Source organism: Oncorhynchus nerka, linkage group LG10 (genome assembly GCF_034236695.1).
Source record: "Oncorhynchus nerka isolate Pitt River linkage group LG10, Oner_Uvic_2.0, whole genome shotgun sequence".
Classification (NCBI taxonomy): domain Eukaryota; kingdom Metazoa; phylum Chordata; class Actinopteri; order Salmoniformes; family Salmonidae; genus Oncorhynchus; species Oncorhynchus nerka.
Window position 1 is genome coordinate 40,160,239 of NC_088405.1, and position 26,493 is coordinate 40,186,731.

The 26,493-nt window shown below is 41.3% G+C and overlaps 2 protein-coding genes across 2 annotated transcripts in view; both read left to right on the forward strand.

The window, feature by feature from the left end:
• The first annotated feature begins 221 nt into the window (after positions 1 to 221).
• On the forward strand, positions 222 to 21,962 carry LOC115135300 (phosphoinositide 3-kinase adapter protein 1-like). Its single transcript, XM_029669839.2, has 16 exons — positions 222 to 707; positions 2,794 to 3,219; positions 4,320 to 4,561; positions 4,920 to 5,064; positions 5,288 to 5,430; positions 5,987 to 6,119; positions 10,141 to 10,337; positions 10,578 to 10,869; positions 11,078 to 11,326; positions 11,433 to 11,495; positions 11,597 to 11,796; positions 11,932 to 12,004; positions 17,259 to 17,426; positions 17,905 to 17,975; positions 18,337 to 18,443; positions 20,446 to 21,962. Exons 1-16 carry the CDS (start codon positions 650 to 652, stop codon positions 20,558 to 20,560), a joined length of 2,682 nt encoding a protein of 893 aa, XP_029525699.1. The 5' UTR covers positions 222 to 649; the 3' UTR covers positions 20,561 to 21,962.
• A 238-nt stretch (positions 21,963 to 22,200) lies between these two features.
• Positions 22,201 to 26,493, forward strand: part of LOC115135302 (sorbin and SH3 domain-containing protein 1-like) — a 73,672-nt gene continuing 69,379 nt past the window's right edge. The window contains 1 exon segment of the mRNA XM_029669843.2: positions 22,201 to 22,787. The gene's annotated coding sequence lies outside the window, so the exon portion shown is untranslated.

The following is a 26,493-nucleotide window of genomic DNA, read 5'->3' on the forward strand; positions in this document are numbered from 1 at the left end:
GATAGGCTATTTGAAGCTATGAGATGAGTTGTATGTCAGTGATGTGTGAATGCAAGATGCCTATGACAATATGTAAACTCACATGTCCCCTCAGTCTCTGACATGCTTTTTTGCGATGTTTTCAGGTTGACATTGAAAATCACACACACACACTGTGTAAGGAAGTGAAAAAAGGATAATGTGACAACTATCAGGTGTGTGTGTGTGGGTGGGGGGGTGTGGAAAATACAAGATACAATGACTGCTTTGTTGTCTTGGTATGTTTGCTCTGTCATTGGTTTGACTTGAGGTTTGTTTTAGTAGTCAGAAACCAAACTTTGTGAGAAGAGAGAACTCATGTAAAACATGTCACAAGCACTAGATCATGTCGACATAGATGATAACACGATACAATAAACTGCATTTCCCTCACACTTATCGCAGGGGCAGGTCTCACATGTCACATCTGTTTTAGGAAGTGACAGAGTGTCACCCAATAAGCAGGAAACAAAATGTTTCTATTAATATGACAGTGCAGGGGAGTTATTTGGCGAATGCTGTTCATGAGAAGAGTCTAAATTCTGTGGGGTAGAAAGAAAGGCTTTAACTCCAAAAAGTAAAAAGAGCCTTTCAAAAAAAGGGCAGATGTTTTGTGCTGTGGGGTGAGTTGATGCAACTGTTCTCAAACTTCACAATAATGGATGGAGTTGTATCACCCTCAGAATCAGGTAAGAGGTGGACTTGTTTGACGTCTTACACTTCTTTATTTGTTTTTTTGTCTGACGTTAGCCTGACAATAAAATACAAAATGTTTCAAATTCTACAAACTAAAGCAATACTATAAGCTCTCACTCCACACTCATGGTTTTAAAGAATTTAACATTTTCATTAATAAACTTCAATATGACATCTACCTAAAACTGCAATGGCTTTTTTTTTTTGACTGATGTATAATGTAAGACCATTGACAGATTTGGTTTAGAAATAAGGAAGTTAGTGTTTTACCCTTCCTGTAGTTATAGTTGGCAACTGCATTGGTGACAAGGTTTTGCATGTCAGCAATATCTTTGCAAAAACAATGTCTGTACAGTATGATTGAAGCACATTTAGGATTGGGTTTAACCCACGTTTAAAAAAAAAACTACATTTTACGATAGAATACTATAGTGCATACTATAAAACTCTATAGAATTCTGTAGAAAACTAATATACTATAGAATCCTATACTCCACAATGTAGTATCCCTTGATCATGTAGTGCTTACTATAGACTTTTGTAGTATACTGGAGAATACTACAGTACACACTGTAATATTCCTTGATCATATAGTGCTTACTTTAGAATTTCGTAGTATACTGGAGAATACTACAGTACACACTGTAATATTCCTTGATCACATAGTGCTTACTTTAGAATTTCGTAGTATACTGGAGAATACTGTACTACACACTGTAGTATCGCCCTCCTTTTAGGTTTTACAAGGGTGAACTTGGCTTGATTAAGTAAAGTAATGAGTTACAACAAATTACCCGGACCAATGTTGACTCTGGTCAGTGTTTGCTCAGCTACTTATTGACTGTACTCAGTGCTGACATCTCAAACAGCATGCCTATTCATTCTTTAACCACAGCAACCTTGAAATCGCATAGCTCGGGCTGTTTTGGACACCTGGTATCGTGTACAGTTTCTGTGCAACATTAAGCATAATCCCAGCATTAATACCTTGACTTTTCTTTTTCTCAAATAACTTAATAGAGAAAAAATAAATCTATGAATATAATTTTATGTATGAATTTAGGTGTTAAGTACAGTTATACACTGTCCTAAATTATTGACACCATTGATAAAGATAGGCTCAGACGAAGGATATCAAGGATCTGGAAGGATTCTGTACAGAGAAATGGTCTAAGCTCCTTCCCAATGTGTTCTCCAACTCATAAAACATTTGTGACTGAATTCAGGAAGGTGAGCTTATGTCAAATTTTCAAGATTGGCTTTAAAACATTTAAAAAAAAATAAAAGTACAGACTCTGAGCTTCAAAATGGTATATGATACACAGTTGGGAGGACTGCATGAGGAAATGATGCTTATTTGAACTTTTATAAACTTGTTATCCCACTTTGGGGACAAGTAGCAGAAAAAGGACCATGAATGACTTTCACACTTTCTGGAGAAATCGTCTTTGTTTACTCCCATTCATCAATGTTCACAACGTTCACAAGCCCTAGCATTTTCCATCTCTTTAAGAATTCACATGTAAACACATGAGTCGGCATGGCATTGTCCTCCAGAAAGTAGTCCCTCTATTATTGCCCTCCATTGTCTCAGCCAATCACGGATCCTGCCTTTCTCCCTACATAGCTCGGTGCTTTCTCCTTGGCTAAACTAGGCTCATAATTGAACATTAGTATTCATATTTGTAATTAAGGCATTTGAAAGTTCACATGTTGAAGAACGTATTTCTATAAAATTGTCAGCAAAAAAAAGGCCCTATAATGGCCCTACTGTGAACTAGGAAATGGCGTCAAACGCTTACATTTTAAGAAAAGGCTTGGTGCCAAAAATGTATTGCTTTTTAAACTAAATCTCTTTCTCTGAGCAATTGTATTAGTATAAAATAATGACATGTAAAAAAATGTTTTGCATACAATAAAGCTCAGCATTTGAAATATTTATCTTATAGTCATTTTTGCCTTTTTTCCCTTAATCAAGGGAGTCAATCATTTCAGACCCCACTGTACATAAACAATTCAATTGTTTTTTAGATAATTAATTGATAAGATGTTAAATCCCATCATTATTCTGTCTTCCAGCAATGTCTGGATTCCACTACACGTGTGAGCTGTTGATTGTCCATTCTTGCGAAGCTCAGGAATGGGCTACATATCTGCAGAAGATCTTGAAGTCGTCACGCAAGTTTCCCAAAAGGTCTATCGTATTGTATGCAGTTGACAGTGCTGACCAGCTACATGGATGCGAACTGAACATTTTCTATAATAGTAAATGCATTGTGCTGCTGCTGACAACAGCAATCCTGGACATTCTAAATGACCCTGAAGTCCTGGGAACTTTTCAGAGACTCCTTCATCCTCCACACAGAGTGGTGGCGCTGTTGTGTGGGATGTCGGGCGATGACGTACCCACTGAATGGTTTGAAAACTGGCAGAGCTGGAGAAAACTGTATGCTGAAGACGAACCTGCTCTTTACATCTCCACCATTCTAGAATCCATCGCTGACTGTATGTTCGCCTTTATAATACCCATGTTTTTGTTCTGCCTAACTCTGTTTCAAGTTTCAAGTTCTAATGTCACAAGTCCAGTGAAATTCCTTTCTTGCAAACTAAAAAACCCAACAATGCAATAATCAATAACAATCTGTTACTAGAAGAAGATAAATAAGAATATGATAAGTAAATTAGCATACTATATACTGGAAATAAGTGTCAAGTAAGTGTCAGTACCATTTTTACATGTGCAGGGATACTGGAGTGATGGCGGTAGATATGTGTAGGGGTAAGGTGACTAGGCAACAGGATATAAGATAAACAGAGTAGCTGCGGCTTGTATGGGAGTGGGTATGCGGGTGTGTAGAGTCAGTATAAATGTATGTGCATATTATTTGTAAGTGAGCTAATGATAGGGGTTATTTGTCTTGGTGTGACAGTGTGCGTGAGAGTGTAGGGCTCCGTGAGTGTGTATACTGAAATAAAAGATTGATAAAGACACAAGGTAAACTCGGTCCGTGTAGCTATTTTATTAGCTACTTATCAGTCGTATTACTTGGGGATACCTCTTGCCGTGTGGCAGAAAATAAAACAGTCTATGGCTTTGGTGTTTGGTGTCTTTGAAGATTTTCCGGGACTTCTTTTCCCACCGCCTGATATAGAGGTCCTGGATGGCAGGGAGCTCAGCCCCAGTGATGTACTGGGCTGTCCGCACAACCCTCTGTAGCACCATGCGATGGAGGGCGGTGCTATTGCCATACCAAGCAGTGACGCAGCCAGTCAATATGCTCTCAATGGTACAGCTGTAGAACCTTTACAGGATTTGAGGGCCCATGCCAAACTTTTTCAACCTCGAGAGGGGCAAGAGGCGCTGTTGTGCCTTCTTTGCGACTGTGTGTGAATTTGGACCACTTTAAGTCTTTAGTGATATGAAAACCGAGGAACTTGAAGCTGTCTACATGCATGAGTCATTTACCACTAGTGTATTATACTCACAAAGGATCACATACCCTCTAGTTGTGAACTTACAGTCTTGTTAATTAAATTCACACATTTACCCATATTCAACTGAGAACAAGTGATGATAGGCTTTTATTTTGACTTTGTATTCAAAGGTAATACAGAAGAGGCTGAACATGAGGCGGAAGCTACAGCAAAAACAGAAGCAAAAACAGAGTGCGAAATCCCTGTGGTTATGAACCCCAAAGCTGAGGGGACAGAGGAAGAGTCAGTGACAGAACCAGAGTGTGTCCAGGACGACAATGACGATGTGAGAACAGAGATCCACCCAAACCAGGAAATGAGCCCCACACAACCCACCTGCCTCACTGTTCAACCAAACAGAGTTTTATGCGGGGTAAGAATTGCTTAAACATACATATAGACAACTCTGAAATGGTACTGAACATTGTTCAAATATTTAATCTGGAAAGCACCACATAAGGAAAGATGAATGTTTACATACCAGGTACATGATACTGTCATAAGTATAAAAGCTTGTGGAGTGTATAGTGTCGGACAACAATGCCTCTTGGTTACTTCGTTTATTTTGTGTTAATTTTAAAAAACAAAGATTAATTGATTAATATCAAGGCACAACTTCAAATCCCCCTCAAATTGTAATCAGCCCAGGACAACTTTATTCGCAATGGCAGTTTTTTGAGGAAACAACTATTAAAGCATAGAATGCTATTTTTTTTTAACCTGTTTTACAGGACCATGCAACTATTTTTATAATCTTTTCTAATAAACTGGACAACCAGTTGAAAATGGAGGTGGTGTTTGCCTCTGAAGATTCAACTGCAAAACGGGTTCTAGGGATTTTGGAGAATGAATACACTATCAGTATTAATGCGCCTGGTAAGTAAACTACCTTCAGAGGCCTTCGATCACAAATCTACAGAGGAACTTTTAGACCACTTACCCCAGTCTTCTATTTCACTTTGACTTATTATTCTATTTCATTTTCACATTCCTTTTGTGGACATTTTTTTCCACCAATGTGAATCATTTGAAGTGATTTGATATTTCTATTTCAGTAGAAATACAGGAGGCTAACTCAGATAACATTTATCTTTCCCAGATATGCCAGCAGGAGAGGTGTCACTCACTCTGTATAGCAACGACTCACCAGTCTGTTTGAGGCCTGTAACATACTACACAGCCATCGGAGAAATCAGCCGTTATCTTCAACATGCAGCTGCTCTCCTGAACTTTATGTGTCAGGTGAGAGTTAGCTCCGTATAGAGTAAAAATAGGTCACACTTTATTTGGATAGTCCGGATAGTCCATCTGTAGGTGCTCTACAGATAGTTTGTTGATAGTGTGACCATCTGTTGATAAGCAACTGCTTGCTAAGGTTACGGTTAGGGTTTAGGTTTAGAATAAGGATTAGGGTAATGGTTAAGGTTAGAGCTATGGTTAAGGTAAGGGTTAACTTAAGGGTTAAGGTTAGGGCTAGGGTAGGGTTAGGGTTCGTAGAGAGTTAGTTGAACTGTTGAACTGTTACTGCAAATAGTCTGTTAAGCATCTACAGATGGACTGTCCAAATAAATTGTTACCTAAAAATACAATACTGAATACTGACAAATTCACTTTTCATAAACTCTAAATGAATGTATTTTTATTATTATTTTTATTAAGACATTGTTCAATGACATTGAAGGTGTGATCTCACACAGACCAAAGCCTCAAGAAAGCCCCAAAAATATTTGATTAAATTCTTTATGCTGGACGTATAATATTTTATTTAATCGTGTGTTATTCATTTCTGTGTTTCTAGGCATTCAATTTAACATCCAATACCACAGAGTCACTTGACAATTTGCTGACAGACTCATTACAATGCAGGATCCCTGCAAGTGGACTTCATGTGTTTGGAATCAGACAGCTAGAGGAAGACAATATGGCTGCATGTAAGTGTTAACATTTTTTTACAGAAATTATAATGGAATGATACATTTGCTTGTCTACACATCAGCAGTTCTACAGCGATGGGACAAGACTAACTACCAGTTTGATATCACAATATTGGGAAGAAAGAGAAGTACAAAAAGAAGTAAATAAATGTCATATTTACATAAGAATTCAGACCATTTACACAGTACTTTGTTTAAGCACATTTGGAAGTGATTACAGCCTCAAGTCTTCTTGGGTAACATGCTACAAGCACACCTGTATTTGGGGAGTTTCTCCCATTCGTCTCTGCTGATCATCTCAAGCTCTGTCAGGTTGGATGGGGAGCATCGCTACATAGCTATTTTCAGGTCTCTCCAGAGAGAGATGTTCGATCGGGTTCAAGTCCGGGCTCTGGCCGGGCCACTCAAGGACATTCAGAGACTTGTCCTGAAGCCAGTCCTGTGTTCTCTTGGCTGTGTGCTTAGGGTCATTGTCCTGTTGGAAGGAGCACCTTCACCTCAGTCTGAGATCCTGAGCACTCTGGAGCAGGTGTTCATCAAGGATCTCTCTGCACTATGCTCCATTCATATTTCCCTCGATCCTTACTAGTCTCCCACTCCCTGCTGCTGAAAAACATCCCCACAGCATGATGGTGCCACAACCATTCTTCACCGTAGGGATGGTATTGGCCAGGTGATGAGCAGTGCCAGATTTCCTCCAGACGTGACACTTGGCATTCAGGCAAAAGAGTTCAATCTTGGTTTCATCAGACCAGAGAATCTTGTTTCTCAAGGTCTGAGAGTCCTTTAGGTGCCTTATGGCAAACTCCCAGTGGGCTGTCATTTGCCTTTTACTGAGGAGTAGCTTCCTCAACCCTAAAGGCCTGATTGGTGGAGTGCTGCAGAGATGGTTGTCCTTCTGGAAGGTTTTCCCATCTCGACAGTGGAACTCTGGAGCTCTGTCAGAGTGACCATCGGGTTCTTGGTCACCTTCCTGACCAAGGCCCTTCTCCCCCGATTGCTCACTATGGCTGGGCAGCCAGCTTTAGAAAGAGTCTTGGTGTTTCCAATGATCTTCCATTGAAGAATGATGGAGGCCACTGTGTTCTTGGGGACCTTCAATGCTGCAGAACATTTTTTGTGCCCTTCCCCAGATCTGTGCCTCGACACAATCCTGTCTCGGCACTCTACGGACAATTCTTTCAACCTCACGGCTTGGTTTTTGCTCTGACATGTACTGTCAACTGTGGGACCTTATATAGACAGGTGTGTGCCTTTCCAAATCATGTCCAATCAATTGAATTGACCAAAACTGGACTCCAATCATGTTGTAGAAACATATCAAGGATAATCAAAAGAAAAAGGATCCACCTGAGCTCAATTTCAAGTCGCGTAGCAAAGGGTCTTTTCCAAAAAATTATTGTGTGTAGAGTGATGAGTATTTTTTAAAACATGTAATCTGAAGCATCCATGACCAGCCTTTCAAAGAACTTAATGGCTACATATGTGAGTGCTACGGGTCTGTAGTCATTTAGGCATGTTACCTTGATGTTCTTGGGCACAGGGACTATGGTGATCTGCTTGAAACTTGTTGGTATTACAGACTCGGTCAGGAACAGGTTGAAAATGTCAGTGAAGACACTTGCCAGTTGGTCAGCGCATGCTGGGTGTACACGTCCTGGTAATCCATCTGTGAATGTTGACCTGTTTGTTGACCCTGGTCTTACTCACATCGGCTACGGAGATCGTGATCACACAGTCGTCCGGAGCAGCTGATGCTCTCATGCGTGCTTCTGTGTTGCTTGCCTCAAAGCGGGCATAGAAGTTATTCAGCTTGTCTGGTAGGCTCATGTCACTGGGAAACTCGTGGCTGTGCTTCCCTTTGTAGTTCGTAATACTTTGCAAGCCCTGCCACATCTGACGAGCGTCAGAGCCGGTGTAGTGCGATTCAATCTTAGTTCTGTATTGATGCTTTGCCTGTTGATGGTTCATCGGAAGGTACAACGGGATTTCTTTTCAGCATCCCGCTCCTTGAAAGCGGCAGTTCTACCCTTTAGCTCAGAGTGTATGTTGCCTGTAATCCATGACTTCTGGTTGGGGTACATATGGTCACTGTAGTGACGACGTCATCGACGCACTTATTGATGAAGCCAGTGACTGACGTTGTATACTCCTCAATGCCATTGGAAGAATCCCGGAACATATTCCAGTATATGCTAGCAAAACAGTCCTGTAGCTTAGCGTCTCCTTCATCGAACCACTTCCTTACCGAGCGAGTCACTGGTACTTCCTGCTTTAGTGAAGAGGTCTGAATACTTTCTGAATGCACTGTATTTAAACCCATTTTAGCAGACAGTTAGTCAATCAGATTAGGGGGACTAGGGTTATGGTTATGAAATGAGATAAATGGGACACTTAGTAAAAAACTTTCTCTCTCTTCCATTCACTTGTTGTAATCATCCCAAAATCCTATATGGGACATATGAATATTCTGGGACATGGCCACTGTCAATGACTATCAAAACATTCTATGTGGACATCCACAAATGTGATCTTGGACATGGCCACTGATCATCCCTAAATTTTATCTGGACATAAAGAAATGCCATCTAGACCATTCCACAAATCGTGTGCCGTTTATTCCCTAGTGACATTATGTGTGTACATTTTGATAAAACACTCAATTTAACAGTTGGATCACATTCATCTACACTCAAATTAAACCATGTAAAAAAAATCCATTAGTAGTATATTTTCATAAAAATACAATGTTTGTTTTCTCTTAAAAATCCCAATTGTGGTATGTCCCACGTCATGTTTGTTAGACCTTTTTGGAAAATGTTAACCCACTTAACAAAAAAATGTCCCTATGTTTTCACTATCACTGTAAAGCCCTAGTTAATTTTGTTGCTTTGACAAAGTCATTTTCTGAAGATTATTATTTATTTCATGTGATTAGTGACTAATTTACATTTGTCCTTCAGGTTTAAGGTGGACCCTTTAACTGAACTGAACTCTGGTTTTAATATGGTAAAACTAGTATTTTTTAAGAAATGTTTCTAAAAGAAACATTGAACATCTAAAAGTCAAGTAATAGTGTATTTTGTCTGTCTGTTTCCTGGTGTTTTGTGGACGAAAGCTAAGCATGGCGAGCATAACACTGTTACCCATAGATAGGTAGGCTAGGAATGTTTTAACAAGTTCAAATGTTTTTTTAAGCTTGTATTCAATTGCCCCTCCTTATTACACACAACAAGCTTCCATTCCCCCCGGTGACAAGGGGAGTTATGGCTGATTTAATTAAGATGAAATCGTCAACCCTGTTACGGTCAACCCTGTTACGGTCAACCCTGTTACTTTAATATTCACCTTTTATAGTGATTTGTATTTATTTTTTTACCTCTGGAGATGGGAAAACATGGTTATCATGAAGTTGAACATGTGCTCTTTATAACAGTGTTAAAATAAGGTGACATTTTTGGGGGACAAAATTACACTATCCAAAAGGCACTCGATTCGTGCAAAATAAAGTTATATCTAGTACCTAAAAGGATTCTTTGACTCTCCCCATAGGATAGCCCTTTGACGAACCCATTTTGGTTCTAGGTAGAACCCTTTCTGGTTCTAGATAGAACCCTTTCGGGTTCCAATGTAGAACCCTTCCACAGAGGGTTCTACATGGAACCCCAAAAAGTTCTACCTGGAACCAAAAAGTTCTACCTGAAACCAAAAAGGGTTCTCCCATGGGGACAGCCGAATAGCCCCTATGGAAACATTTTTTATAAGAGTGTGGAACAACCCATCTAATCATGTACAAAAATCTTATCTGGAGGTCCAAAAATGTTGTCCACACCCATTGACATAGTTGACATCCAGGGATGTGATCTAAGTTCCAAAAGATCAATAAATAATGTGTACTAGATGAATTGGCAACGTTTCACTTTTTTGCAAGTTCAACTGATAGTTTTCAAGTCCTCAAGAACGTTCAGAAAAAGTGGAATAGATGACATTGATTAATTAGACTTTTTGTATCACTCAGATCAGCGAAAGGAGGAGCTTCCCACTCTGCTTCATTTTGCAGCAAAGTACGGGCTGAAGAAGTTGACAACAGTCCTGCTACAGTGTCCAGGTGCCTTACAGGCCTACAGCGTGATAAATAAGAATGGAGATTACCCAAATACACTGGCAGAGAGGAGTGGCTTCTCTGAACTGAGACAGTTCATAGATTACTTTGTGGTAAGTCCATTGTTGGTGTTTTCATTCCGTGATGTATTTATCTTTCATCTCTGAAGTGTGAACTCGATTATGTCAATGGCCACAGCCAGCTCACTGTCACCTATACCAAATGGAAATGCATTATGCTTATACTATGAATTGCACAAGAAGGAATGAAAAGCTACTGGTAAATGTTATGGTTGTAGCTTTCTGAAAAACATATCTTCAGTGAAGACTATGTTCACGATATCTACTCGGTAGGAGACAGCTGGCACGGCGGACGAAGATGAGGAGGTGTACGATTCCAACTCTTCTCAAGACATCGCGAACGACTCCCTAAACCCTGGGTATCAAGAAGACATCTACGAGACCATGTCCAACTCTTCTCAAGACATCATGAACGACTCCCTAAACCCTGGGTATCAAGAAGACATCTACGAGACCATGTCCAACTCTTCTCAAGACATCATGAACGACTCCCTAAACCCTGGGTGTCAAGAAGACATCTATGAGACCATGACCAAGTTAAACCATGACTCCGGGGAAGACCTATGTATGACTCAATTATGACTAATCACATTAAGTACCATTTATCTTTGATGATGGTGTTAATGATAATGATGATGTTGAAGATCTTTGAATATTTTATTTCCCTTAGATGAGGACATGGAGAAGGCATTAGGAGACTGTCATAACCCGGAGGAAGTCATAAATTTGCAAAATTTTAATTTTTTTACAAATGACGTTGCTTTTCTTTTTAGGTAAACCTGATGCAGGTGTGCCCCAAGTTGGGGAGGATACAACTGATGAAGAGGTGGGAGACCAGGTGGAAGAACCAGAGGGGTTTGAGGACGAAGAACTTTACAACATGTGTGTTTCTGATCAAATCTATGACACGTTGGACGAGAGTGCAAGCTATCTCCCGGAAATTGTCAACCGTCCACCAGCCCCCATTCCGAGACCTGTAACATTTTCAGAGCCTGAGGAGTCCAAGACGTACATTTCAAGAGGTAGATGGCTAAAGGGTTCTCCCAAGGTATCAGCTAGTGCATGAGTTGTCAAACCAGTGTAAAGTAATTTAGGTTGAGGTGAATAACAATGATTTTTGATTCACAGTGTTTTCAGCAAAAGAAGAATCAAGTCCACAGACGGACCTCAGAGAAACAGAGTCGTTCACTGGTATGTATCAAATTGAAAAGCAGATTAGATTATTTTATTTGTCCTGAATCACATCTTCTCCACTAATTAGTAAACAATGTATGTGCCTCCAAAACCTCCAGTGAGGCCTGTGAGAGATGGAGCCTCCACCTCCTCTTCCCACGACCCCTATGCTGAGGTGAAGACCCAAGGCCAAAGGCAGCTCATAGCCTTGCAGGAGAAGGTGAAGGTGGGGGTCCTGAGTGTGGATGATGCTGTCAAGGAATTCAAGGCCTGGCAGTTTGATGAGGATAGGAGATCTCAGTCTCTGCGTAATCAACAGGTACAGTGGTAGATTATAGTTCATACTCAAATCTCTTGGCAGAACACACGAAACAGATCTTTTCTGTGGACCAAGCCTAGCCTCTTGAGTGTACAACGACAACCTGAAAAACGACTTCTTTTTTTTTTTTTACAGGAAAATTTGAAGAGATTACGAGGCAGCATTACCAGACGCCACAAAGAGAGGGAGAAGATTGGGAAGGAGATCGGTAAGAATATTTGGAGACTACTAGCTCTACTTTGTCTCTACATGTGATGAGCATAGTTTGTACTTTAATTTTCAATTACATTTCATTTGTCAGGGTTACTGAAAAGTGTTTATTTTGATATTTGACTATGCCTACGATTCTGTAGGTCACAAGACAGCATCAAAGGTCATATTTGATACAAAACATGATAGCGTCTTAGCAGTTGCTGTAAAACACTGACATGGAAATACATTATATTTACAAAAGTACGTGGACACCCCTTCAAATTTGTGGATTTGGCTATTTCAGCCACACAAGTTGCTGACAGGTGTATAAAATCGAGCACACCGCCATGCAATCTCCATAGACAAACATTGGCAGTAGAATGGCCTTACTGAAGAGCTCAGTGACTTTCAACAGGGCAATGTCATAGGATGACACTTTTCGGCCCTGCTAGAGATGCCCCGGTCAACTGTAAGTGCTGTTATCGTGACGTAGAAACATCTAGGAGCAACAACGACTCAGCCGAGAAGTGCTAGGCCACACAAGCTCACAGAACGGGACAGCCGAGTGCTGAAGTGCGTAGCGCATAAAAATCCTCTGTCCTCGGTTGCAACACTCACTACCGAGTTCCAAACTGTCTCTGGAAGCAACATCAGCACAAGAACTGTTCGACAGAAGCTTCATGAAATGGGTTTCCATGGCTGAGCACCCGCACACAATTCTAAGATCACCATGTGCAATGCCAAGCGTTAGCTGGAGTGGTATAAATCTCATCGCCATTGAATTATGGAACAGTGGAAATGCGTTCTCTGGAGTGATGAATCACGCTTCACCATCTGGCAGTCCAACGGACAAATCTGGTTTTGGAGGATGCCAGAAGAACGCTACCTGCACGAATGCAAAAGTGGCAACTGTCAAGTTTGGTGGAGGAGGAATAATTGTCTGGGGTTGTTTTTTCATGGTTGATAACGCTACAGCATACATTGACATTCTAGACAATTCTGTGCTTCCAACTTTGTGGCAACAGTTTGGGGAAGGCCTGTTCCTGTTTCAGCATGACAATGTCCCCGTGCACAAAGCGAGGTACATACAGAAATGGTTTATCAAGATCGGTGTGGAAGAACTTGACTGGCTTGTACACAGCCCTGACCTCAACCCCATCGAACACCTTTGGGATGAATTGGAATGCCGACTGCGAGCCAGGAGTAATCGCCCAACATCAGTGCCGGACCTCACTAATGCTCTTGTGGCTGAATGGAACCAGGTCCCTGCAGCAATGTTCCAATATCTCGTGGACAGCCTTCTCAGAAGAGTGGAGGCTATTATAGCAGCAAAGGGGGAACCAACTCCATATTAATGACCACAATTTTGGAATGAGATGTTCGACGAGCAGATGTCCACATACTTTTGGTCATGTAGTGTACTTTGCAGTGGCTATTTTATCATGTACACTGCTCAAAAAAATTAAGGGAACAATTAAACAACACAATGTAACTCCAAGTCAATCACACTTCTGTGAAATCAAACTGTCCACTTAGGAAGCAACACTGATTGACAATACATTTCACATGCTGTTGTGCAAATGGAATAGACAACAGATGGAAATTATAGGCAATTAGCAAGACACCCCCAATAAAGGAGTGGTTCTGCAGGTGGGGACCACAGACCACTTCTCAGTTCCTATGCTTCCTGGCTGATGTTTTGGTCACTTTTGAATGCTGGCGGTGCTTTCACTCTAGTAGCATGAGATGGAGTCTACAACCCACACAAGTGGCTCAGGTAGTGCAGCTCATCCAGGATGGCACATCAATGCGAGATGTGGCAAGAAGGTTTGCTGTGTCTGTCAGCGTAGTGTCCAGAGCATGGAGGCGCTACCAGGAGACAGGCCAGTACATCAGGAGACGTGGAGGAGGCCGTAGGAGGGCAACAACCCAGCAGCAGGACCGCTACCTCCGCCTTTGTGCAAGGAGGAGCACTGCCAGAGCCCTGCAAAATGACCTCCAGCAGGCCACAAATGTGCATGTGTCTGCTCAAATGGTCAGAAACAGACTCCATGAGGGTGGTATGAGGGTCCGACATCCACAGGTGGGGGTTGTGCTTACGGCCCAACACCGTGCAGGACGTTTGGCATTTGCCAGAGAACACCAAGATTGGCAAATTCGCCACTGGCGCCCTGTGCTCTTCACAGATTAAAGCAGGTTCACACTGAGCACATGTGACAGACGTGACAGTCTGGAGATGCCATGGAGAACGTTCTGCTGCCTGCAACATCCTCCAGCATGACCGGTTTGGCGGTGGGTCAGTCATGGTGTGGGGTGGCATTTCTTTGGGGGACCGCACAGCCCTCCATGTGCTCGCCAGAGGTAGCCTGACTGCCATTAGGTACCGAGATGAGATCCTCAGACCCCTTGTGAGACCATATGCTGGTGTGGTTGGCCCTGGGTTCCTCCTAATGCAAGACAATGCTAGACCTCATGTGGCTGGAGTGTCAGCAGTTCCTGCAAGAGGAAGGCATTGATTCTATGGACTGGCCCGCCCGTTCCCCAGACCTGAATCCAATTGAGCACATCTCGGACATCATGTCTCGCTCCATCCACCAACCCCACGTTGCACCACAGACTGTCCAGGAGTTGGCGAATGCTTTAGTCCAGGTCTGGGAGGAGATCCCTCAGGAGACCATCCGCCACCTCATCAGGAGCATGCCCAGGCGTTGTAGGGAGGTCATACAGACACGTGGAGGCCACACACACTACTGAGCCTCATTTTGACTTGTTTTAAGGACATTACATCAAAGTTGGATCAGCCTGTAGTGTGGTTTTCCACTTTGATTTTGAGTGTGACTCCAAATTCCATTGATAATTTTGATAATTTTTGTGTGATTTTGTTGTCAGCACATTCAACTATGTAAAGAAAAAAGTATTTAATAAGAATATTTCATTCATTCAGATCTAGGATGTGTTATTTTAGTGTTCCCTTTATTTTTTTGAGCATTGTATATCTTGGTGGGGCAAACTACAAATTGTAATGTTAGATGCCCGCAAAGCCACTACACACACAATACATTAATTGCACTATGACAGTGACAAACGGTGACTACAAACTGTTAGGGCCTACATAAAATGGCCCCAACAGCAGAGCTTTCTTTTCAGAACCATGTGGTGAATCCTTACCACTGCTACACCTGGCTAACAGCTAACCCTTGTCTTTTCAGTGAAACAGTTCATTCAGCCTCATTTACTGCCTTTTAAAAAAACATAGCTGATATGGCTGACTTGCTGAAACAAATGTGGTTTCTACTGACAATTGAGATGTACAAACTATAGCATAAGGTGACTAGCAGATAAGAGGCAATCCGTTATTTAGATTAAGACATTAATAAGCGAGCTAGGACAGATGTAGTCAATATAACTATTTGTTCAGCACTTTTGAAATGTACAAAGACAGAATTCAGAACATGGGCTGTTCTTACAGTATTCTCCCTGTACACCAAGTCAGTAGGGTAAATAAAGGGGGCATATAAGCAGACATTGAAAGCTCTTACAATATTCAATGTTTACATTTCTTTAAAGGTGCCTAAAGGCTGCTACAAGTGCACCACCAAGTCAGACCATTAGGCTAAATTATGAGGGGGAAATGGACCAAATTATTAGGGTGAGGCACATGGGCTACTAACAGCTTACTACACAACATACACTTAGTATTACCTGCTTAGCTATAGTATACATATCTCCCCGGCATATTACATCATTTAAGCAGCACCATACAAGACATTTTTGGACATCTTGTTGTGATGTGCTCACTTGAACAGGACGGTCCTTCGTGGCGGTCCTTCGTGTGCAAATTTTGTCATTACAGTCAGGCATTCTCTGGATTTATGGTATTTTCAAGACAACTGAGAACTCTGAAAAAAACAAGGTCGAATCATGACGTCAATGATCTTAAGGTCAGATCTCTAGAAAGAGGCCCAAATACCCGACTTGGAATTCCGAGTTGGATGGCCATATTTTCCCAGTCGGGGCTTGTTTTTTTTCCCAGAGTTCCCGGAAAACTCACTGAAGCCTGAACTCACTGAAGCCTGAGAAAGTGGCAGAAGTCATGCTGGATTGACAGTATGACCAATGTATTAAACCTTTCATTGCTCATAGTGTTGAATGTTTATCCTTTTAAGCTTGGAAAAGAGACCCTTATACCCAGACTTGGACCACAAACCCACTCCACTGAATAGCAGGCTAGTGATTGCTTTGCAAACCTTTCAGTTAGCCACTGATTCCTTCCAAACCACTCATTATTGAATTTGCGATTTCCAACTTGTTGTGTAATGTTTATGTCCAATGGCCGATGAGCACCGATACGTTTTATCTATAATTTCTCTTTATAATTTCTCTTTATATGACAAGGATTGAAAAGGATTTGCCAGTAGATGATTAACTTCATTCATGATGATGACTGCTAGCTTGCTTGCTAAGATTTTGAAAGTATGATGTTGAATTTTAAAAAAAAATGTATTTAACCTCTATTTAAGTAGGCAAGTCAGTTTAGAACAAATTCTTATTTACAATGACAGCATACCCCGGCCAAACCCTAACCCAGACGACGCTGTGCCAATTGTGCGCCGCCTTATGGGACTCCCAATCACTGCCAGTTGTGATACAGCCTGGAATTGAACCAGGGTCTGTCGTGATGTCTCTAGCACTGAGATGCCATGCCTTAGACCTCTGCGCCACTCTTCCGCCCAATCACACACGATCAGTCCAATCAAAGCTACGGTAGATATAACATAATTTGACGTCATTTTATCTGTAGCCAATGACCTTTATGCTTCTTGGATGGGCACTAATGTAACTCTATAGCAGCACCCAAGGGGCTGGAAATTTTGAGCTCTACCCGTAGATTTTGCAGTGACGTAGTGTCTCCATGAGTGACATGGGCGCAACTAGAGAACATTACCAACACTTACGCTCCATATTTTCCGCTGGCTGCCCCACCACTACAGAAAGCACTGAGCTAGGCTGAAACACTTGCATTTTGGTGCTGCCTTACTCAAGAAAGCAATGAAGAGACCATGTTTGCAAACTGATATGTGACAAGTACTAATGCCAAAATAACATGCAAAACAGGCAACAACAATATTTGTTTTAATTATCTTTTTTAATAGCTAAACAGTTGGTGCTCAGAACCACCTGCCCTGAATGACAGGTCACCACTGATACTTTGTAACATCAATGAAGGTATGATATTTAGCTTATTGTTGATCTGGCCTCTACCCTGTGAGGTCTGGAGATAACCGCCCCACTACAGAGGAACCTTCCCTGGGGCGCCAACATGGCTGTGGAGTGTTCTGTGTACGAGCCCACCCCACGGGTCATTGCCCAACCCCCTCCTGTGACCCGGTCAAGCCAGAGAGACACCTGGAAGACTGGCAGTACCTCCAGCACATCCAGTGAGTACCATCTCTGTCGTTTGAATGTTACTACGAGCCTAAATGGTAGTACAAAATTGATGTAATTACTAAATTGGTACTTTTTTTTGTAGTTTTGATGTTGTTTATATTATTGTTATTATCAAAAAAATCTGTATTAGTACCAAGATAGTGCTTTTGGAAATATACTTTTCATTTGGAGAAGTGATGAAATCTGAAACGCAATTGGCCGTTCGTTTTGCTGACCAACTCTGAATATTTCCGTATCCCGTATGGTCATTATGTCTAAAAGATGAAAACCTGTAGCACATTACGCTCCCCATTATTGTTGCTCAATTCAGCTCCTCTCTCTAAGTGGCTTTCATCTCTAGCTATTAATGTGCACGCTTGGCTGCCCGTAGCAACCCACCACAAGCTCTTGTTGAAGAAACTGTCTCACAATTACGTGTAGTGTTTCTTCCTTTCCCGAGCTTACATTTTTTACTTTTACTTTCCCCAGGTACTGGCAGTAACAGACCCAGCACACATAGTACGATTAGCTACAGCAGCGGAACTGAGCCTGACTTTGAGGTGAGACCAAACTGTTCTTTAAAGTCTTTTCAAGGCCCAGTTCACACAAAACACTTTTAGTATATTTCTGTCTTTGTGAATCCACGCTTCAGTAAACAAGGCTAAATAGCTTATTCGTATTCATACATGTTGTTGCTGGAGAGATATTCAATCCGATGGAATCAACTCACCGCAAAAAAACTTTACAGTACATTTGTGATTGACATATTGCGAGAAAAAAAAACAAGCATACTTATGAAGGCACAATGTACTTCTTTAATATGCACTCTTGTCAATGTATTACAATCTGTCAACTGCGACAGTGCTTTTGTAGATTCCCTGATTATTACTTATGCTGTGTATTGATTTGATCCATGGAAAGGACACAGCAGACTTCCTCCCTCTACCCCCACTACCTCTACCCCCACGGCCCGCTGAGGCCGCACCTCTACCTCCTCCCCCCAGAATCCCACCACGACTCCCAGACAGGTAAGCCCGCTCTCTGGATAAGAGAGGCCTTTTTATACGTTCCTGTGTCAGGATCACTGGAACTAGCTGATTACAGAATGTTAAATTGCATGTAATACAATATGGGATTTCTAGAAAGTCAACATTGAATCAGTAATATGACATCTTCATAGACAGCGAAGGCGACTTCCTCCTCACAGAAATCCACAACAAAGTGCAACTTAAACATGCAATTTATGGTATTACAGCAATATGATGATTATAAACATGAAGGGTCACAGAGGGTCTAATATTGCAGTATAACAACCAATGTTACAATATCACAATGTGATTTATTAATGCTGTAGATAACAGCTCAACAAAGAGTACTATGCAAACCAATAGTTTCAGTTCAGAGTACGACATATTGAAAAGGCACGCACACTTGAGAAACATATCAGTGAGTATTCTACACTGTCGGCTACACACAGTGGTAAACGTTAGATGACAGAAGCGATAACGAGGAAATAATGGCCCACCACTGACTGTGTGTTCAGAGAGGAAACCTGAAGTGTGAAGATAGGCTATGTACAAGTTCAACATTTTCTTCATGCGCAAACATAAAAACGTGTCACATGGTAGAGAGAGGGATAGATGTTGAGTAAGAGTTTAACATAACACCGCTTATTCTACTCGTAGAGAATTCTAAATGTCTCGTTTCATGTTCACCTGTATTCATTTGAACATTTGCATTATAGAGCCTTGGTCAAAACGCAGTGTGAATGTAGTCATAGATGTCTATAAGCAGTTATTAGCACCTAAGTTGTCCATTATAATACATGATGCACTGCTCATAAGGAGTTAAACAGGCATTTTGAAGAGGGTATTCAAAAGCAGTGTTACCATTTATTCTTCCTAATTGTAATGAAACTGCCCAGAATATATTTATGTTGATAGTTACGTGCAACTTGCATCTCAAATAAAACCATGTGGGTAAACCGAGTCGATAAGCATCACAAATTGCCGACCACAAAACCAACCCCAACCCTAATGATTACACGAAACACTCTCATGATTCTTTACCCTAGAAGTTGTGGCTATATTTTGAAATGTAAAAATAATTTATGCATATCCAGTTACTGCAGCTGAAAATGACTGGACTAGTGGTGAGAAAGACAAATCAGCTACACTACGCGACCAAAAGTATGTGGAAACCTTCTCTTGCGCTGACGTTGCTTCCAGAGGCAGTTTGGAACTCTGTAGTGAGTGTTGCAACCGAGGACAGACCATTTGTGCGCACTACACACTGCAGCATTCGGCCGTCCTGTTCTGTGAGCTTGTGTGGCCTGCCACTTTGCGGATGAGCCATTGTTGCTCCTAGATGTTTCCACTTCACAGTAACAGCACTTACAGTTGACTGTAAGTTGACGCTCTTTTGAAATGACTGGAAATACTGTTTGTCTCACATCAACATATGGAATTGTTTTAAGAAGGTCATACCAAGGATAATTTAGCCATTTGATTTTGAATGATAACACAACAATATGTAAAAAATGATATGATGAAAATGTGTATTTGGCTATTAGCCCATACAAACGCATTGAATAACATTCACTACATTGAACAACAGAAGTTTGTTCTGAAGTGTCGGCCCTATAGCTAAACAGTGTCCATATATACTTCCATTCATTTGTCAACTGGTACCTTCAGACGAGTGTCGTGAGGCCTGTTGGAGTCCTAGAGCAAAATAGTCGACATGTAAGTGTTATGTGAGTGTATCACCTTTCCACAGTTAGTTCGGACGCTACAGACAGAAGTTGGCAGATCAGCTGTTCAGACTTCAGACGAGTCCCAAGACGCTTGTCCCAAGACAAAACATAATTGTGTTCGTGAGAGTCTCATCTTTCCATAGAGGGGCCATATTAGTTTGTAAGCCGAACCGTTCGGACGCCACAGACGATTTTGTGAGAAGGGGGAGGGGGGTCATCTCTGTTTAATTTGTCATGCCAAGTGTAACTATGTGGTTATCTGTTATATTTTGTAGGGCTGTTGAGAGTTTGCTGGAGGAGCGTTACGTGTCATACCCCTCTCGAGCTCTCCCTCAGAGACCACCTCAGAGGAACAACTCTCCCCCTCTCATACCCCGGAGAACACGATGACACACAGTTCTGCTGTTCTAGCGTTTCAAATGACTGCCCTCTAAAATATCTGTCAGGAACAAATCAGGCAGTGTTACTTACAGTATTAATACCCCTTGACTTATTCCACATGTTGTGTTCCAGCCTGAATTCAACATTTTTTTTTTAACCATCTACATACAATACCCCATAATGACAAAGCGAAAACATGTTTTTCGAAATGTTTGAAAATGTATTGAAAGGGAAATACAGAAATATCTCATTTACATAGGTAGTCACACCCCCGAGTCAATACTTTGTAGAAGAACCTTTGGCAGCAATTACAACTCTCTTAATCACTTCACCATGCTCAAAGAGATATTCAATGTCTGCTTTTTTAAACCCATCTACCAATAGGTGCCCTTCTTTGAGAAAACCATTGGAAAACCTCCCTGGTCTTTGTGGTTGATTCTGTGCTTGAAATTCAATGTTTAACTGAAGGTCCTTACAGATCATTGGTATGTGTGGGGTACAGGAATGAGGTAGTCATTTAGAAATCATGTTAACCGCTATTATTGCACACAGAGTGGGTCCATGCAACTTGTTAAGCACATTTTTACGCCTGAACTTATTTAGGCTTGCCATAACAAAGGGGTTGAATACTTATTGACTCAAGGCATTTCAGCTTTTCATTTATCTAAAAACCTAATTCCACTTTGAAGTTATGTGGTATTGTGTTTAGGCCGGTGACACAAAATATAAATTGAATCAATTTTAAACTCTGTAGCAAAACTGTAGCAAAACAAAATGTGGAAAAAGTCAAGGGGTGTGAATACTTTCGGAAGGCACTGTATATGAACATCATGCATGAAGGTTTGGGTGTGTCGAACAGAACCACATAGAACGCCATCCTCAAGTCAGTCAATTCGGTAAGTAAACTGAAATTGATATTTAAAAGGGACATCTTGGATTCAAACAACAACAAAGTGGCACCCTGTCACTTTTTTTGGTGAACAGTTGAGGGGTGGGACTGTATAAGCATAATAAAAAAGGCATCTATTTTCAATTGCTTCTAAACTCAAATGGAGAAGCTATTCATTTCAAACGTTTTTCAATGTTAAATTCAAATCACTTTCTGAATTGACTGACTTGAATTCTAATGACTACAACCCTACAATAGACGCAGTGGTAGTGTAAATGATTTCGTAATAACTAACATGCGTTAGAATTGTGAACGGTTTTCAACAATCTGATCAAATAAGGATTATGTTTGTTTGTCACGCTTGTTCGTGGATTGTGTACCACTGTATTATTATACATCCGATCACACAATGAACTTTGATTTTTACAAATGCAAAGATGAACCATTTATGTAATCTGTTTTAAAATAAATGTTTTGAGTTCATGTTTGGCACGCACCACAAGACATGGACATGAACATTCATTTCCTTGAAAGGAGTGCCATTAAGCAGACAAGCGTTTTACACCGCACACTGTACATAGTGGATGTAACGTACAATATGAGCCACTTGATGGCGCTCTGTACATGATTTACACCGTTTTTTTAATGAACTGGGAGTGATGTTTGGCATGTTCTTATTTTCTTTCTTTCTTTTGTAACACTATCAATGATCTATTGTCTGATGCTTTTATGTATATGTCATTGTCAACCTGCACAACACAACACACTATTGTCCGCTTACATTTGAGTGTATTTTTGGCACTTCCATATAGCTTAATTGACAAGTGAGCCCAAGATGGATCCAACAAGCTAAACGTATGGTGTATTAATGTATCACATTTGCACCTGTTCCTGAGTCACTATGCATAGTGGTCCTTCAACCAGAAATACACTTTAAAAACACAAACTTCACCAAACTTACGACTTACTACCTCATAGGCTACAATTAATCAAATGCATTCGATTCATCTCACATGAATTTCGCATTTTACAAGAGTTTACTTCATCAAATTATCCGTCAACATTCTAATGATGAGACACGTGTAAGAAGCCTGTAATGTAAGAGCGATGAAGATATCCCATAATAGGACATAATGAGTCCTGACGCCACCTCCATCATTTCGCCTGTCCTCAAGGAGGGAAAGACGCATGTATTTGAGCAAGGGGTGAGATGCGAACCGTGTCGAGGAGATTGGTGGGTGTGGGTGCCTGTGTGATCGCTGTGGCGACTGTACATTGTAGCAGAGACCTCACTGCCGCGTGTGGCAGCGATAGTGATACGGAACACTGGATTGCCACTCTACAAAGGTAAACATTTGTCATTTTATTGTCTGCCTTTCTCGTGTGCTTAATTTTGCTCGTCAGATAAATATCGTACATAAATAAATAAGGCAATTTGCATCATGCCCATGTTGGATAATTTCGCTCCCCTGACAACATAAACGTTCACAAATGTGTCTTTCATTTGATGGCTCGAGTGACTTGCGTCAATAATATCACGAGTGTTTGATTGTAATTCTAGCACTTACCTATTACCTGCACTGATGCGCTAAATACCGCAGTGGAGACACATCCATCTGATATCTGCAACCACACGACTAACCGCCGCTCATCCTTGTGTCGAGACACTATAGGGTTGTAAAAAATAGAGTATTCTAAATATTGGAACTAAGGAATAAAACGTTGTGTTTTTCTGTTGTTGCAGGGAACGCTACAAGCCGCGTGCACATTATTGAACACCGTCACTTGAACTCTTTCCAAATGATTTTACTCTTGATTAGTTCACAATATTGAGGATTTTTTTTCTCTCGCAATAGCAGAAATAACATATGGCAACATGGTATGTAGGTAAATACATGAATGACATCATTGGTGTGTATGGGCTGTAATGCACATAATACGGCATTCAACTTTTGTAGGTACAGTACAGTATAATAACGTGTGGATGGTTGTCTACTTACAAACTAGCATCTCAAAATGTGAGTGTGGGAAAATTGAGTCCAGAGCTCCTAAATTCCCATTGTTATTATCTTCTCTTTGCGTTGCATTCCCCTGTACGGTATAGGTCTACCTGGTTCTCTGTGTAATCTGTGTGGATGTGTAAAAATGACAATGAATAACATAAGGCTGTCTGGAAGTCCATACTGTGCTCTGAAGTTGGACTTAATAGGATTGCTGCATCACTCAGTGAATGAGCTGCAGTATTAAACAGGCAAAACCAAGAAACAAACATTAGACTACTCGTGGTCACCAAGTGGGAGATGAGAACCTCAACCTCTGGACACCGTTCCTTGATAATATATATTTATTTATTTTTTACAATTTATGAAGATTCTGGATTATGATATTTTTTTGATTATCGTCACAAACCCACACTTCACCCATAGAGACGGAAGCAACTGAATGCCCCATAGGGACTGAATGTACAATAGTTTGACACACTGAATGGCTACCTCCATGTTCCTGACAGTTTCTCTGACAAACAGGCAGGCTTCCTGATTAAGTGCATGTGACATGTACTTTCACACAACGAGGAGGGGCATGGAGGCGCTCAGTAACCACTGAATGACTGACCTCAGGATTGACCTGTGACCTCTCTCAGGAGGGAGAGCATGACAACACTGCCTCATTCACGTGTCTACACGATAGTGTTTTCGCGTCAACATCTACACCCATTCAGCCCATGTGTACCATGACTCTGCCCTGTCCTGCAAGACCAATTTGAGTACTCCTGTGAACCAGTAAAACCTCGAATCCAGGGGATAGGTCCGCTCAGGACTGCAGCTGTAAACCGTGCTACCATGTGAGCCAGCACACCTTTCAGACAACCGAGCATACATCAGCACTATATACAATGGAGGACTGTTGTCTATTGTCTAAGGAACTCTCTCTTTACCAGAAAAATTTACCATGAGCATGACATACTGATCGACATGCTGAATGGGTGACACATTCTGTAACAGTTGGCGAAGGATCTGTAGTGCTAAGAAACCCCATGTGCTCTGTCATTTAGAATGAACGCCCCCCCCCCCCCCCCACATACCGTATTAATGCACTCTCTTTAAACCTTCACGTCCGACCTGCCCTCTTAGTCTTTATCAGGCGTCGCTCAAACGTTGGTGCTAACTTTTTTCCATCCAAAATATTTCCTCATGTATGGCCATATTCTGCCTCAGTGTTCCTATGCTGACATGTCCAATGGCACAGGTGCATTGCAAACTCAAATGTCACCCCGTAACATGTGAACAGCACGCAAGTGTATGCACCAACTGCCGTAAGTCGCTCTGGATAAGAGCATCTGATAAACTACTAAAGAGGAAAATGGAAATGTAAGTACACGGAACAGTTATTTCTTTGAGAGAATTGCCTCTGGCTTGTTGTTTCTGTCTTCCCCGGCGGATGATTATGTCTTCTCAGGCTGATGATTAATTATTTGTGTTGAGTGGTAAATATTTGATCAATCCTTTAGAATCATGTTACTTGGACCCCTTTGAAGTGAGAAGAACAACCACGAGACACGAATCAAAACTGAATTTCAGATTTGTCTCAAGAGGTGCTTTATATGTCCATTATAAGGTTATTTAACATCTTTAGGATCTTAGTCAGAAGGGAGAATTTTCTATCTAAACCAAAGCCAGTTTATGGTAGGCTATAGCTAGACAGGTTTTATTAGTCTCTAAATGCATTTATCCAACTTGCATGTATTTTTTTCAGTACAACTGGAAACCAAGGCAGGGTTAAAGCCAGCATATTAATCTAGGAGTTGTTGTCAATTATTATGCATCAAATACCCAAATCAAAAGCTTTTATGTCATATTACTTGATGGCATATGATTTGTTTACAGATCCTAGACAGTACCAGATAGTGAGTGCATTTGAAAACAACATTCTCTTTATTCTCAATAACTGATGGTTCTCTGGGCAGGCCGGATGTTTCTGCCAGACACACCAGAAAGGTTTCTGTTTCCATTCTGTGTTAATGTTACTGCACGTTGCCTAGCAACCTCCCTCCCCCCATTTTCTCCATCTGCTCCAATTGGCCAAAGTGGATAGTGCTACATGAAGTGTTGTGCTTTGGCTTTTCGAGGTCTGAGCACACAAAGAGAAGCCCACCAATGGAAGTGAGTAAACAAGAAAATGAATAGAGAATTTATGGTTTGGTGATTGATTTCTTGTCACCCTCTCGCTGGCACTGCAAGCTGTGGTGGAAAGACCAAGGGAAAACAAAACACTTGCTGACAGCTGTTTCGACAAAAGCATCTAGTCTTACTATATGCCCCACTCTGCACCATGCAGGCACCGTAGAATATCAAATTAAAATGTAAAAGCCAAGCATTTGTTTATTTCTATTTTTTATTTTACCGTTATTTTACCAGGTAAGTTGACTGAGAACACATTCTCATTTACAGCAACGACCCGGGGAATAGTTACAGGGGAGAGAATGAGCCAATTGTATGTACAAAACATTAGGAACACCTGCTCTTTCCATGACAGACTGACCAGAGGAATCCAGGTTCAAATCATGATCCCTTATGGTCACTTGTTAAATCCACTTCAATCAGTGTAGATGAAGGGGAGGACAAAGGTTAAGAAGGATTTTTAAGCCTTGAGACAATTGAGACATGGATTGTGTATGTGTGCCATTCAGAAGATGAATGGGCAAGACAAAAGATTTAAGTCCCGTTGAACGGGTATGGTAGTAGGTGCCAGGTACACTGGTTTGAGCTTGTCAAGAACTGCAATACTGCTGGGTTTTTCACGCTCAACAGTTTCCTGTGTGTATCAAGAATGGTCTACCACCCAAAGGACACCCAGCCAACTTGACACAACTGTGGGAAGCATTGGAGTCAACATGGGCCAGAATCCCTGTGGAAAACTTTCGACAGCTTGTAGAGTCCATGCCCCAACGAGTTGAGGTTGTTCTGAGGGCATTTCACACCGGTTGACCTCCTCCTTCTCTGCAGCAACCCCAGCAGCTGTGCAGAGCCCAACTGAGTGATCCGGGACAAGGTCT